General features: G+C 40.3%; 1 protein-coding gene across 1 annotated transcript in view; it reads right to left on the bottom strand.

Annotated features, from left to right (window-relative positions):
* The window catches only part of LOC140715298 (glypican-6-like), a 777401-nt gene that overhangs the window by 539577 nt on the left and 220558 nt on the right, over positions 1 to 17266 (bottom strand). The window contains exon 2 of the mRNA XM_073027266.1: positions 12405 to 12563. Coding sequence (XP_072883367.1) covers positions 12405 to 12563 — 159 coding nt within the window. The remainder of the gene's footprint in view (positions 1 to 12404; positions 12564 to 17266) is intronic.

A 17266-nucleotide genomic window follows, 5' to 3' on the forward strand; every position in this document is an offset into this window, starting at 1 on the left:
TTACAAAATAATGGATGGCAAACTGGAAGATGCAGTTACCATCTCCAGCTTCAGCCAGCAATGAACCAGATGCATAAAATCTCATTATCATGGTCACCTTGGCAACAAGGGCAAATACAGTCTTTACCCTGCTGAGAAGTTGTAGTCTTAGCTGAAGTGGATGGAATATTTCAGTAACAACTTCCTTCTTGAAACACATGCTCAATTATGTTCTCTTCCTAGGGGATTGCTTTCTATGGACCCATGCCTGCCTTATGCAACAAGTCTGATGTTAGCAAAATATCCTTCAACAACCACCTCAGCACTTCCTGCAGACATTTGCAACTTGAAATAAATATCAAAAGCACCAAACATTTGAAGATAGTAATAACCACCAGAAGATAACAACCAACAATTCAACTGTTGGTATTTGGTGATCCTGTAACAGGATTATTGAGAAATGTTCCTGGATTTTACATTCATTTTCATTATCTGTGATCACCAACGAAGCCAATTATTGTTACACATCATTAATTGCCTTTCAGAATACAGGAAAGATGTTTCCAAAGTGTTGATGGGTATAGAGCACAGAAACAGGTCCTATTGGTCCACCTTATTCTTCCCAAATCTACTTGTGTGCATTAGGTCTGTATCCTCTCATGTCTTTCCTATCCAAGTGGTTGTCCAAATATTTCTTAAATGCTGTAATGATATTTGTCTTCCTTCATCTTCTCTGGCAATTCATTCTTCACATTCACCATCTTCTCTGTGAAAAATCTGTCCCTCAGATCACTTTTCAATTTGTCCACTCTCACAATAAACCTGTACTCTCTGGGTCTAGGTGCCTCTGCCCAGGGAAAATGATTCTACCTTTCCAATCTATGCCTCTCATAATTTTAATAATTCTATAAGGCCAAACACCTCTATCCTCAGCTAGCATTAGAATGATCTTATACGCACCTTCATGAAATTCCACAGCCCCGACAACCCGATGATTTCAGTCTCTGAAGCTGACATAAGAGCATCTTACAGCAGGGTGGACCCACAGAAAGCAAGTGGCCCAGGCGGTGAACCTGGCAGAGTACTGTGCTGATCAGCTGGCTGGGGTTTATACTGACATCTTTAACCTCAGCAGTCTGAAGCACCCACTTGCTTCATACGGGCTTAAATTATACCGGTGCCCAAGAAGGACGTGGTAACCTGCCTCAATGATCATTGTCCAGTAGCACTTACATCAACTGTGATCAAGTGCTTTGAGAAGTTGGTCATGAGGTACATCAACTTCTCCTTGAGGAATGACGCGGTTGTGTTCTAATTTGCCTACCATCACAACAGGTCAACAGCAGATGCCATTTCATTCACTCTTCACTCAGCTCTGGAACATCTGGCGAGTGAAGACACATAAAATAGGATGGCTTCATCCAACAATATCACCCCTTCAAAACTAACCGATAAGCTCAAATATCTAGGCCTCAATATCTCCTTGTGCAACTTCCTCACTTTGCAGATCCCCATCAGTTCAGATGGCAACAACATCCCCTCCACACTCGCCATCGACACAGGTACACCACAAGGCTGTGTGTTTAGCCCCCTGCTTTACTCGCTTTATACATATGACTGTAATGCTAAGTACAGCTCTATTGCCACATTTAGGTTTACAAATGCCACCACTGTTGGCTGAATCAAATCAAGTGATGAATCAGCATTTAGGAGGGAAATTCAAATCCGGTTGAATTGTGTCACAACAACCTCTCACTCAACGTCAGCAAAACCAACGAGGAAGAAACCAGAGGTCTATGAGTTAGCCCTCATTAGGAGATCAATGGTGGAGAGGGTCAGTAACTTTAAAATTCTTGGCGTTATCATATCAGAGAAACTGTCTTGTGTCCAGCACATAAGTGCCGTTACAAATAAGGCGCAGATTACAAAGTTTGCGCAGGTATTTCATTTAACAGTTCTGTAAAATCAGTGTGTTCTGCTGTTAGGATGTTTTGGCTTCAGCTAAAAGATAAGGGGATATATGTTCAACTTAGGAATGTTGTGTCAGCCAATCAGGATGGCACAATCGCAAGAAAGTTTGACAGAGTGGGGTGGAGAGAGATTTGTGACAGACAGTATGGTTCGTGGGTTTTTCTTTCCACAGGAGCTGCGGAGAGGACAGGAGGAAAGGAGTTGCACAAGGTGCTTTGTGCAGATAAATGGCTCTAAGGAGGAAGCACCAATACCCTAGACAGTGCGCGTTAGTTTGAGAAGAATTTTGAGTGAAATTTGAAATGCGGTGTGTGTTTTCATGCACACTGTGGGTCCAATGATGTGCATTTTTGGATTGGTTTAACTGTAATGGGCCCTTTCTATATAATATTATGAGGTGTACAACTTGTTATTTCTTGCCGACCGATAATTGCAAATGGGTAGTTTTCAGGCAGCATTCGCTCAAATCAAAGATTCTTTAATTGGAACATCACGATGTTCCTGTTTGGTTGAACCCCAAAACATACCACCCCTAGATGCATATGGTTTATGAAAGGTAGCCTTCTCTCACCACTGAACCCCATAGCTGTTAACAGAGCCAGCGACGAGCCAAAATTCCATACAAGCCCGGGGGGGGTGGGCTTCAGTTATTTGTCAGTCTTTGTGTGTGCAGTTTTTCATTGATTTTATTGTATTTCTTTGTTCTACTGTGAATACATGCAAGAAAATGAATCTCAAGGTAGTACATGGTGACATATCTGTACTTTGTTAATAAATTTACTTTGAACTACTGCCTTCCATTCCAGACAACATCTTGGTGAATCTCTTCTGCACTCTCTCTATTACTACCATATCCTTCCTCTTGAGTGGCGACAGGAGTGAACACTAAACATAAAGTACGATCTAACTGATTTTCTTTTTTACAACTACACTATGATATCCCAGCTCTTGTATCCAGTGGCTTGGCCTATCAAAGCTGCATATCTATTGCTGTTTTCACTATGTCATCCACCAATGTCACCACTGTCAGAGAACTATGAACTATGAAATTCAACACTCCCATGATCTCCATATATCCCATAAGAATTTGAACTCCCAGAGTGCATTACCACACATTTGCCTGGATTAAATTCCACCTGCCTCTGCTCCCTCCAACTTTCCAGCAGATCCATGTCTGACTCCTTACTTGGATAAACTTCTTCACACCGACGACTACACCATTTTTTATTTCATCAGCAAGCTTACTCATCATATCATCTATATTCTCAGCCAAGTTATTTGTTTATATTACAAACTATAAGGGCCCTTGCACCAATCCTGCCAGGGATGGTGGCAGTTACATTAGGGACATTTAAGAAACTTTTACAATATATATGTACATGAACGATAGAAAAATGGAGGACCATGTGGGAAGGAAGGGCCCTGCTGTCATTGCCTGTCATAAGGTGAAGTACTAACTCCACATATAGCTTCAGATATCCTATTGAATACGGGATGGAAGATTAGGGAGTTCCAAGATTTAAACCCAGCACTAAAGAAGGATCAGTGATATAATTCCAAGTGAGGATGGTGTGCTCTTTGAAAGGAACACATGCAGGTAGTCAATTACTTCCTACCCTTAGTTGACATGTTGGTGGAGTTCATGGGTTTGGAAGGTGCTGACGCAGTGGTCCAGTGAGTAACTTTGCAAATGGTATACACAGCAAGTCACAGTGCAACAGTGGTGCAGAGATTAAACCTAAAGCATGGATGGCTGTCAGTTAAGTGAGATGCTTTGTTCTGAATGGTGTTGAGATTTTAGAGAGTGTTGCCGCTACACTCATCCAAGCAAAGAGAGGGTATTCCATCAGACTGCTGCTTTGTAGGTGAATGAAAAGCCTTGGAGAGGCAGGAGCAACTCACTCGTGATAGGATAGGCAATGGTCTTTATGTGTCTGCTGCATTTACACTTCCATTAAGTGGTGACCCTGGATATAGATGGCGGGAGATTCAGTCGAGTAATCTGTGAACATTCATGGAGGTGGTTTCAATAAACATTGTCCTTGCTTGGTAGTTCTCTGCGCAAATATTAAACAGTTAACAGCCCTTGCTTGCATACAGTCTTGGGTTGCTTCACGTGAGTTACGAATAGAAACAAGCATTGGACCACCCCTATTTCTGGTCTGGCCTGGAGCAGCACCCTGAGAAACTTCTGCAGTGACATCCAGCTGCTAGGATGACCAACTCCAAAAAGTTCTTCCTTTGTGTGAGCTATGACTTCAACCACTGGAGTGCTTTCCCTTTAATCCCTGTTGATTCCTAATTTACTAAGGCTCCTTGACGTTGCTTGGATGTTAAATACAATTATTCTTATCTCACTTCTTTTCAGGTCCGTGGTGCACTTTGAACTGAGGAGTTTATTGACTGAGTGGTCCTGGCTGAACCGAGACTGAGAAGGGGCTTCTTGACAGCTCTGTTGACAACAAATTCCATCACTTTGCAAATGATTTATAGTATAGCAACAGTGGTGATTAACTGGACTGTGAGTAGCAAATGAGCTGTTGGATGAACTCAGCAGGTTGGGCAACATTTGTGGGAGGAAAGGAATTGCTGGTGCTTCATGTAGAAATTCTGCATCAGGACCAGTGTCCCCATTAGTTGGTTTGGATTTGCTGTGCATTTTGTTAACAGGATGTACTTGGCACATAGAAGTACCAAGGAAATTGCATGTACCTAATGAATTTTGTCAACAGGATGTGTGTAGGCAATTTTCCAGACAATTGGGTGAAGGCCTGTGCTGCAACTGTACTGAAACAGCATTGCCAGAAATTAGACCATAAGACCATAAGACAAAGGAGCAGAAGTCGGCCGGCAGCCCATCGAGTCTGCTCTGCCATTTCATCATGAGCTGATCTAATCTCCCCTTTAGTCCCATTCCCCCACCTTCTCACCATAACCTTTAATGCCCTGACTACTCAGATACTTATCAACCTCTGCCTTAAATACACCCAATGACTTGGCCTCCACTGCCGCCCGTGGCAACAAATTCCACAGATTCACCACCCTCTGGCTAAAAATGTTTTTTTTCATCTCTGTTCTGAATGGGCGCCCTGAAATCCTCAAGTCATGTCCTCTCATACTAGACTCCCCCACCATGGGAAACAACTTTGCCACATCCACTCTGTCTATGCCTTTCAACATTCCAAATGTTTCTATGAGGTCCCCCCTCATTCTTCTAAACTCCAAGGAGTACAGTCCAAGTGCGGTCCAACATTCCTCATATGGGAACCCTCTCATTCCTGGAATCATTCTAGTGAATCTTCTCTGAACCCTCTCCAACGTCAGCACATCCTTTCTTAAACAAAGAGCCCAAAACTGCACACAGTTGAACTACAAATTGAACTACATCTGGTGCACAGATCTTCGGAACCACTGATGTCCAGTCCGACATACTTTGCTGTATTCAGAGCTCTTGATTGTTTCTTGATACGATATGGATTGAACCAATCCGTCTGAAGACTTGCTTCTGCAGCGGTAGGTATTTCAGAAGGAAATTAAATGAAGGATCTAATCTGTAGTTCGCATTCATGTGCTTGCAAATGCTCAGTCATCCTTTTGAATTCACATCTGTGCCTCGACATTTTGAGAACATGGATGTTCTTGGAGGCACTTCCTGTTGTTGTTTAATTGCCCACAAACATTCATATCTAGACATTGGACCACTGTGAGACAGGGACATATACTGTGATGTAGCTGGATGACCCACCGCCACACAGCAAGAGAAATCTCCTGGAGTTTGCACTTTCCCACGATGACTTTCCCAAGGGGACTGGTTTCCTCACATCCCTAAGACATACAGAACGGTAGGGTTTAAGTGGCCACTATAAGTTTCCCCTTGAGTAGGTGAGTGGTAGAATCGGAGGGAGAGCTAATGGGAATGAGGGGGAATAAAATGAAAATTAGGATTAGTTTCTCTGGGTACTTGATGGTCAACATGAACTGGATGGGTCAAAAGGCCTCTTTCCATACTGTATGATACCATGAGATGCAATCTGATTTTATGGTTATGAGATCACTTGCCCCTTGTACGTTGCTTTTGTTTGTTACCCATTCAGGGTTTTACTGCAGCTTCACTCCGCTATCATCTCATCATTTTTAGATAAGCCTAGAACTAATCATTGCAAACCCTTCTTCACCCTCACTAAAACAGAGCTGATCTCCTAGCAAGAGTAATGATAGACTGAAAGCCATGCTAGTTCACTAGATTACAGCTTCCAGTGCTTTACATTTCTGCTCCTGCTGATGGTCTATAGTACCTCATGGATATTGGGTTTAGAGCTGTCAGATCTGTTCAGAAACTATCCAAATCAGTATGTTGTAGCACCATGCTCCAGTGCTGCCATGGACAGATGAATCTACCACAGGTAGAGTGGTGAGATAACAGGTAGGTTTAACCCTTATGTTGGTTAGCACACTTCCTGTTGCAGACTATGTCATTCAGGACTCACCCGCTCAGTCAGTAGTGGTGCTACCAAGTCACTCTTGATGATGGAACACTGGAATTCCCTGTCAAGAATATATTCTGTGCTCTTTCTAATTTTTGTGCTTCTTCCTAGTATTGATCACGGCAGGGATAACAATTGCAGACAAGATTGCTTGGGCCAGTGTTGTTCCACAAGATCTCTCACAGTCTGCAGTTCCATCATCCAACGTTCTATAACTTAATATAGATGTTTTATTCACATCTTGCATTGTAGTGTGCTCTAAAGGTCTTTATTTTCAACATTAAACACAAAGAAAAAAACATTTAATGCTTCCCACCTTAAGTTTATAATTTTTGGAGACAAGTAGCCAAACATATTTAATGTTACACTCTATTTAAGAACTATTCTTCTTAAAGCCGATGTAGGTGATCACCAGTAAATCATAACATACTGATCTTCTGTTAAAAGTTCCTTTCTCACCCTCTGTCACGGAACGTACGAAGCTCACAAGTAGAATCTAAGATGTAAACCACTATTCAAAGAACTATTGGCAACAGATCAACACCATTTCATCTTCCAGTAGCTTTTACCCCAACCACAAAACCTCTTGATTTGATTTAGAAAGCTGAACATTACCACAACCATTTAGAGATCATTTGATGACAAGTATCTAGGCTAAGGCTTTTGTAATGGCTCAATGACATTTGATAGGCAACAGTAACGGAGAACAACATTTTGTAAGCAAAATGCTGAATAGGCTGTAAGTCTGAAATAAAACATGTCATCAATAGGTCAGGCAGCAACTCAACAGGGTGGATCAAAGTCAACATTTCAGATAATGACTTTTCATCATCTGTGCTTCAATAGACTACTATGCACTATGGAAAATACGGACAAAATTATTTAATAAAAATGTACATTTTGATTAATGCTGAAAAATATGACCTGGCATACATACCATTCTTGAAAAGTTCGCAGGGTATACAGACCCATTTTCTGCTGGAATGTAGCATTGTCCTGCATATTGTCAAATTGAATGTTCAGTGCAGTCCACTGTTAAGGTGCATCAATGAAAGGTGTTTTAATGTAGGTTATGAATGTAGGGAAAGTAGCTATGAATGAAGGTTTGAACTTAAATATCTTCAAAAGCAACAACAATTAGAGAACCTGAACTCACAACTGACAAACTTTAGCATGGCGAATAAGCCCACAGAAACATTCTCTGCAGTGAAGCCTGGCCAGATGTACACTATTTTCAGCACTCCATGGGTTTCAGCAAACATCTGAAATTTTTATAGATATTCCTTCTTCTTTTCTTGTCTGTGAGAAGCTGCTGAGTCACCATTTTGGATTTAATTTATCATTGTAATGTGTGTGAGAATATGCATTTTATTTTCATCTGTATTTCCTTACATTAGCATTACATGTTCAATGAACAAACATGCATAAATAAAAAGATGAAAAAAGATGTAAAGCAGCCAGAAGTCATGGCTACTCTGGCAACATCTCCAAAGCCACGAATTCCACTACCCAAGTAAACAGCGGTAAGCACATGGTCATACCAGTTCCTTCAACATCACTCTGTCCTCACAATGCATCAAAATTCCATCATCATTACTGAGACTAAATTAACAATTCCCTACCCCAAAATCAGGGAGAACAACTTCATCACAGGGACCGCTGCATTTTAAAAAGCTCCAGAGCTTTTCAAAAGTAGGCATTAAATTCAGGCCTTGCCAGGAGTTATCTATGCTCCTTTCAATATTTATAAAGCAACGGTTCTGACACATGTGGGAAGACAAGTTTCTGAAATAAAGAGGAGATGCTGAATCGGTGGGGAAATCCGGAGAAGAAAGGCAGTTGTGACTATACTCACACCTTTTTACAACACATGTAAGGTGCCATTTAAAGACAAACCTGCTTGACTCTATAGATCCCAATGCCAACATCCTCTTTTAAGCATGTTATCTTTATAAGTGTAATTTACAAGCAAAGACAGGAAACTCTGGCAAGCCATCATCTGAGAAGGAACAGCAACTTTCGAAGCCAACAGATGTGCAGAGTTAGAAGAAAAGAGAAGTAAATGGAAAGAGAGGCAGCAACAACCAAAGCCCGATCTGCCATCTGGAACCACCTGTCCTGAATGTGGAAGAACTTTCAAAGCCAAGATTGGATTCATAAGCCACTTCAGAGCCCATAAATAGATCAACAGAATAAAGACCATCATTCTCAACCTTGAGGGATAGCCACGACGACGACAAATTTACAAGGCATACCCACCAATACAGATCTTCTTCAAACACCCACACAGAACCACAATCTAATCTCAATCTCCTACTCCATCCAGTCTTTGAGTATGACCTCTCAATGCTGATAGCATGTATGACCTGTCCCTTAAAGTCCTAGCCTCTCCCTCAAATCAAAATCCCTTCAGACACTATCCCTCTCTCTTACTACCAATTCTCTCCACCACAATCCAATGTGATTTGCATCCTGACAATTACTTAAATTCCTCTGCGAGCTAAGCAGTGGAGGAGGAAAGGCTCTTTATACGTTCTCTGTTCTGTTATGCTCTTGATTTATATCTCTTGGGCATCAAAATGCTGTGAGAGGAACCTTGTACACTACAAATTCAATGCATGCATTTTGTTATAGAATAATTTCTAGACCACAGCCCTTTGATTAAGTTATTAAACAAAGGTACCTTAATTCTTTAAAAAGATTTCATTTTTCTATCCAAACAATCTTGAGTCCCAGCTGATTGCATCTCTTACCCAACATTATGACAAAGGTTCCTTTATTTCATTAACAGCGGGTGCCAGGCTAGCACAGCAGTTGACGCTATTGCAGCTTGGGCCGTTCTGGAGTTCGGAGTTCAATTCCTGGGCCATCTGTAGGGAGTTTGTACATTCTCTCCGTGAATCACGTGGGTTTCCCCTCTGTGGCCCGGCTTCCTCCCGCAGCCCAGAGATGTACAGTTTACCGGTAGTAGTTTCATGGTCATTGTAAATTGCCCTATGAGGCTAGGGTTAAACAGGTTGGGTGTCAGGCAGATGGCTCATAGGGCTGGAAGGCCCTGTATCTCTAAATAAATAAAATTATTATTTGTAGCGTTTTACTAGGGTCAGATGTTAAGTGTCATCATTGTAACTGTGACATTTCAGTCTTGATATGTAAATATATCCTTAATTCCATTTGTATGTGCATTCTAGTCATACGTTAAAAACCTCAACCAATTATTTTTAATCTGCTTTCCTTTTCATTTTATCATCTGCTCACCACTACTGCTGTTGATCAGACAAACCACATCTTTCTAGCCTTGTCCTGTTACGTTCATGGTTTAATATAAAATATAATGGTATCTTTGTCTTAAACAGATGAACACAATGATACCATCGGAAGGAAGACTGTTGTTTATTCTTTGGTCGCTTGAACAAAATGGGAACAAGATCAGTGGCTGTGAATTGTACGTGCCTCGATGTTTTTCCTCTGCCTGGCATCCTATTATTTCTCAGGTTCTGTTGCTGTATAAATGCAAAATTATGCTACACATGCACAACGAAAGAGATACATGGCAGCTTACTGTGGATACTAGCATGCTGAACCTGAGAGCAGTATTAAAACAATCTTGTAGACAACATGCCCTCAAGGTTCAATTCCTCTCTTAATATTTTATTGTCAACTGGTCGATCAATACACAAAGAAGCCTACAAAACACCTGGAGATACTCAGGAGAAAAGAAACATGCAAAATGGAATAAATTTTATGCAGATTTTCTTGCCTCAGAAAGAGCAGTGTTATCAATTAGTAATCAGTGAGCTAGACATACATAATTATTAGCTACTTATCAACATAGGTAGACATTGGTGATTAACCATTCACAGGTTTTTTTAAAATAAAAAAAATTACAAGAATAAACTGTGCAATGGCTTTTCATTCTTTACATTCAAAGTCAATGCTTTCAGGACTGTTCTGCTACATTCCTACACAACAACCAATCGCCTTGCTACCACTCCTGCGGCCCTCGGCGTAGCATACCACTACAGTAATCAACGGGCTTCCTCCCCCAACCAAGCCCCTCCCTCTCCACTTGCAGAAGAACTGTGGCCCTTCCCCACCGAGCTCCTCAGTGTTATCATTTCAGAAGACCTGTCCTGGGCCCAGCACGCAAGTGTAATTTGCAAAGAAAGCATGGCAGCGCCTTGACTTCCTGAGAAGCTTGAGAAGATTCGGCATGACATCTAAAACTTCAACAGATATGTAGTGGAGGGGATATTGACTGGATGCATCATAACCTGGTATGGAAACACCGATGCCTTTGAATTAAAACTCCTTCAAAAAAGCCCTCACCACCACTGAGCACATCAACACAGAGCACATTGTCACGGGAAAGCAACATCCATCATCAGGGACCCCCACCACCCAGGTCATGCACTTTTCTCACTGCTGCCATCAGGAAATGGTACAGGAGCCTCAGGACTCGCGCAATAAGCTTCAGGAACAATTAATACCCCTCAACCATCAGGCTCTTGAACTAGAGGGATAACTTCACTCGCTCCATCACTGAACTGTTCCCACAACCTATGGATTCACTTTCAAGGACTATTCATCTCATGGTCTCGATATTTATTGCTTATTTATTAATTATTATCATTATTTTCTTTTGTATTGGCACAGTTTGTTGTCTTTGGTTGTTCGCCCTGTTGGGTGCCGTTTATTATGGTTATTGGATTTACTGAGTATGCCCACAAGAAATCGAATCTCAGGCTTATATATAGTGACATATTCTGTATGTACTTTGATAATAAATTTAATTTGTACTTTGAACTAGTGCTGCAACATCCAGTGGACTGGGACTGTTCACACAAATGATGATCATGAATTTGATATGCAGTTGACAATGTTTATTGGAAACACCCTGGAGTGTCCAAATCAGAACTTTCAACAACTACTCTCTACACAGAATAAAGCAAATGAAATAAGGCTTGTCAGAAAAGAATATAGCCAGTTCAGTTATATTATACCAATAAGGGAGCTCCTGCCTCGCCTATATTTAAAAAGGTTCTTTACATTCAGAGAGGCTCACATAAATTCTGTGTATCTCATTAGGTATTTAGTGTAACCCTAGAACTTAAATTTTCAGTTGAACATTGTACTGCTAATTTTGCATTTCTGCAAATAAAATGTGATAGTTCCATTAGTAGTAATTCTAATGCACTGATACCCAGGTTGAAACTCGTGGGGTACGTAAGGAAATGGAGTCAGTTTTCCTGGCTTTAATCCAAGTGATGGTCTAGCAACATCATAATCTATGTTTACTTAAATAAATATTAACAAACTTTGTGCCATAATTCACATGGGCATATATATTTAGGAGCATATTTGTATACTACTCTGCATGCAGCTGCAGAATGACTTCTGGCACTTTATTCATAATTTGAGTTCAAAGGGGGAAAAAACTCCTAAGACATTTAATGTACTGTGGACTTACTTTCACATTCTTTAGATCACATAAAGTCAAGGCCTATGTTAAAATATCTGTCAACAGATTTTAGATAGAAATTGAGTTTACAAGAGATAGTAAACCTTCCTTGGAGTTCATGATTTTGCCTTACCTCTTCAATTGCATTAACATCTAGCAATTCAATAGCAACCATGAGTGTTCTCAGTAAGATGCTAAGTTTGCAAGAAAGGAACATATTTCCCACAACAGACAGCAAAGACTTTGTAAAGAGCAACATTCCAGAAACACTGCCTATTTTCAACATGACACTGAAAAGAAATCTTTGAAGTGAATTCATGCCTCAAACAAGGTTATGGTTGACATTTGTGCCATGGTATTGATGAATAACAAAAAAATCCTAGATTGAAGATTTGTTTCAAAATTTCATGTGATTCTTGCACCAAGAAGAAAGTTTGTCTAAAACATGCCCCAATGTTCAATGACTGACATAGTGAAAAGAGAGTGTAAAAATAAATCACTGCTCTCACCGTCAAACTTCTTATGTCTTGAAATAAAGGTTGTGCGGAGAAAATGACTTGTTTCTTCCACCATATTTTCAAACTCCAATTTGCTCTGCTGGCTCAGCTTGTCCTCCATTTCTGAAGTGCAGCATGTAAAACCTTGTGTGCATATCCGCAGGTCTTCCCCTGAAAACAAATTGAAGAAAACAGTTAGTTATTTAGTTGCCAAAAAAAACCTGGCCTCCAAGGAGAATTTTAATGGCAATATGAAATGTGTCTTTGAATAAAATAATTGCTTATATGGATCGTTTAGATATTACAACAGATCCAGTCGATTTCTTCTCTGCTGTTACTATCTCCTCAGGTCTTGGTGAATGTGTCTTTCTAAATTTAATTGACAATTTGCAATTGCTTCTACTTTCATTAGGATTTAGATTTTGTAGTTAAATAGCCCTCTACTCTATACAAAATCTAAAGAATAAGGAATATAATCTCACTGTTTTTTTCCAAAATGAAAACCGACAACTCTGATTGAAAAGAGAGAATGCATGTCAGTTCTGTTTTGTTAGTCAGATCCTTCTTAATTTGCAGACAATGTTAACACTTTCCAGGTTAGTCCTCCTGACAGGATTACGTTAAATGTATGAAATTCAGACACCAATTTTACACTTACTCAATGAAGTGACATAGGGAAGGTAAAACGAAAGTCAGAATTCGAACTGATTCAACCGAAGATTTTTTTTGAATTAACAGCTTTTTGTCTAAAAACTTTCATTTCTGATCAAAAGTTCAGAGTAAAATTATTATCAAAGTACATATATGTCACCATATACAAACCTGAGCTTCATTTTCTTACGGGAATTCATAACAAATACAAAGAAACACAGTAGAATTAATAAAAAAATTCACTAAGATGGACAAACCACCAATGTGCAAAAGACAACAAACTGTGCAAAACAAAAAGAAAAACAAAGTAATAAATAAATAATATTGAAAACATGAATATTGTTGAGTCATTGAAAGTGAGTCCACTGGAAACCAGCAAAGCACTGATTCACTGGAGCGCAGCCGGAACAAGGTTTTTGATCTCCTTTGTCATGTATACGTGCATATGTTACAATAGATTAGAAAGCTTTGGTTCCTACGACAGTGAAGCTAATTTAACAGTTGTCCCACTGTAGTGCTAAACAACATCATGTCTCAGTGTAATAACACAGTACATCCACATAGAGCCTACGATACATGCAGAAATGAAACAGGTCTGAAGAGAGGACCTTCACCCGATGGGTATTGGTGCGTCACAGGTTTATGTGAATTGTGTTACCGAAGAACTCCTGAATTTTATTTATCTATTTATTGAGCTACAGCACAGAGTAGGCCCTTCTGGCCCTTCGAGCCGCACCACCCAACAATCCCCTGATTTAACCCTAACGTAATCATGGGACAATTTACAATGACCAATTAACCTACCAATTGGTACATCTTTGGACTGTGGGAGGAAAGCACAGCTCCCAGAGGAAACTCACACGGTCATGGGGGTAACGTATAAACTGCTTACTGGCATTGGCAGGATTTGAACCCGGGTTTAGGGGTTCTAATTAGTGATTGGTTGTTCAATATCTACTTTTCCTTCATTACATTTAATATCCTGTTGGTATAAATCTCTGTCTTCAGACTCACTTTCACATGCTCTTTGTATTATCATTGTAGGTACATAAACCCTCTCCCCATTGCCCAGTCTGAAAGTAAACAGGAGTAGCTGAGGAGGATGAGATGGAACAAGCCACATCACTGCCCCTGATATAAACACACTGTGAGGGCTGGGGAAGTTTCAGTCAGGCCAGAAGCTAACGTACCAAACATTCAGAGAGAGGAAGGAAGACAGATTATGTCAGCATTTTACCCGGCAAATCCAGAAGGGCAGTGAGGAATGGGAGCACACGCAATGAGCTAAAGTAGAAGAACATCCAATGCACTGACCAATCTGATCGACAGATTACAAACTGCACAAAAAGTCCATTGCACAAGAGTTCAAATGGTGGTAGGCACCTCTGCAGCAACCAGTACTGGTACCTCAAAGTTACTAAAGCTGATGGACAGATTTCACATTGGGTGGTCTTCTCCAGCCTCTTGGCCTCTGAGAGTGAGAGGATTCTCCTCATTTTAATCTAGAAGAAAAGTCGCCACACAAGTGGGTACAATTCAAGGTTTGCCTGGTCTTAGGCTGCTCCAATCAGGACTCTGCTTCTTGTTACTCAGTACCAGCTTGTTGTTGGCTGAGAACAGATCTTACTGTTAGAAGATGCCACTCAGAAACAGGCTCCTCTCCATCAGGAGCAAATCCCTGCTCCACAAGAATCAAAACAATAATGAGATTGAAAACACTGAGTACTCAGGAAGCAGAGGCTGTAAAGCGGGAGTCAACTTTCAGATGGAGGTAATGGCGATGCTGCAGGTTGGGTGGCAGCGGATATGCAGGCTAAAGTTTGCCAAGTTTAGAGAGAGCTCTGATGGAAATCAATAGCATCAAATTACTGCACTCCCTGACAATACCTACACCACACTCCCAGAGTTCAAGTTAATAATTGAATCTAAGTATTTTATTATAACTCATACTGACATAGTGATTTTATTCTATATACATCGCAAGGACAAGCCTCCTTTAACTAACATGAAGCATGCCTCATACGTTTAGTGAAGACTTGCATCAGGAATAATGGACTGCACTGCACACAAGTAAGAACTCAGTGTAAGTGACATCAAAATGCACACCGACTTCCAATCCATGCGCCCACTGTGCACATCTGCATCGAATACACGTGGGGACTGGCACACGTTTCTAAAGTGCCACCCAGATATTGAGTGTGTTTGATGAAATTCAACTGCACAGCATCTAACAATATAGCATTATGCGTTTGAACTTCAGATCCAATTACATTGCCTTGTTTACTCATTATTCCCCACCTAACAGTCTTCAAGGTCAACGGTCTGCTTTGGCATTCTGATAAATTCCTAGTTATTTCTTTTACTCCATTCCATTCTGAGAAATCCAAAAATGTGTCCTTGAAATATATTTTAGTAGCAACTGTGCATGGAAGTTTTTCTTCCAAAATTTAGTTCCACTTAAACCTACAGAATATTGATCAGATTGAATGATCAGAATAACATTAAACTGATCTTTCATTTAACAGAAATATAAACAGGATCCTCATTAAATTGTGGCTTGAGAACCAGCAAATAAACATCCACTGGCAAAGTTTCTTGTCCTTTTGTTGGTTTCTAAGATGTGGTAAAAAGACCCAAGAGACTCCTTCCAGTTTATTCACTTCCTCCACATAATCATTCCTCACTTTTTCTCACAAATTAAGAGACTATTTAGTCTATCAAGTCTACACAGCTTGTCAAAGCATTATTAATCCCATTTCCTCTTGAACCTTTCCCTGTACCCAAAGCCCTCCATTCCAGTGAATTTCTTCTGCGCGTTTTTCAACACCCTTTCACTTTCAACCACACGTGGTAAATCATAAGCACTTCACATACGAGACAAACAACTGTAGGAAGAATTGCAAGTTTGTGGATTCCTAGTTGGAGCTGTGGAGACAAGGAGGTATAGTAGGGCATCACAGAGTGTGATCATCCTGCTGTTCAAGGATCTCCAGGGTGAGGGCAACTCTGACAAAACAGAGTTGCAGATACCGCAGGAATCCCCTGTGTGCATTTAAATCTTTAACTAATGTGCTACTCTGAAGACAAACCATTATTTTGGGAACAGCGAGATTAAAATTCAATCCCCATGTTTTATGGTCTTACATCTTTCCTATAATGAGGCAATCATATTGAACACAATACCCTAACCAGAGTTTTATACACCCACCCTGTTCAAGGACTGTTTGTCCCACTTCCATCAGGAAGAAGGCTATGTAGCATCGGTGCCAGGACCTCACAGCTCTTGAACTCAATCCCCTGCCTAATGAAGGCCAAGGTATGTTTTCTTAACCACCTATCAACTTGCAGGGCAACTTTGATGGATCTGTGGACATGGACCCCAAATCCCTTATTAACTCTGTACTGACCTTTCAAAGTGAATCACTTCACATTTTAATGGGCCGAACTCCAGCTGTTACTTCTCAGCCCAGCTCTGCATCCTGTCAATATCCCGTTGTAACTCACAACAACCTTCTACATTATTCAAAACACCACTATCCTTCATGACATCTGCAAACACACAAACCCACACATCCACTTCCTCATCCAAGTTATTTATATAAATCACAAAGAGCTGGGGTTCCAGAACAGATCTCTGCATAACACCACTTGTCATCAACCTCTGCTCGAAACATGCTCCATCTACTACCTCCCACTGCCTTCAGTGGGCAAACCAATTCGCAATCCACTCACCAGGTTTCCCCAGATCCCATGCCTCCTGACTCTGAAAAGTTTATCATGGGGAACCTTATTGACCACCTTAATAAAAAATCCATATGCAATACATCCACTGATCTACTTTCATCAATTTGTTTTGTCATTTCCTAGAAGATTTTAATTTGGCTTGTGCGGCATAAACTGCCTCACATATCGACTACCCTTTTCAAATTTTTTCATTATTATTGTTATCCAATATACAAGAGTACATCGAAGTAAGTAACACTTACAATGTCTCAAAAGAGAAAAAAAACAATATTAAGGATTGAAAAATATGGTGATACAAAAAAAGAGAAAAAAAACCCTACTAAATCAAGAAAAAAGTGAGAAAAAAAGACCCATTAGGTGATCAACCCCGGAGTCATGTATCATACAAAAAGCTTCTAAAGATAAACATCAAACCGCCAGCAAAAAAAAATTATACCAAAATTTACAATTAGATCGTGGAGAAAATCTATCAATTAAGT

This window comes from Hemitrygon akajei, chromosome 2 (assembly GCF_048418815.1).
Source record: "Hemitrygon akajei chromosome 2, sHemAka1.3, whole genome shotgun sequence".
In the NCBI taxonomy this organism is placed as follows: Eukaryota; Metazoa; Chordata; class Chondrichthyes; order Myliobatiformes; family Dasyatidae; genus Hemitrygon; species Hemitrygon akajei.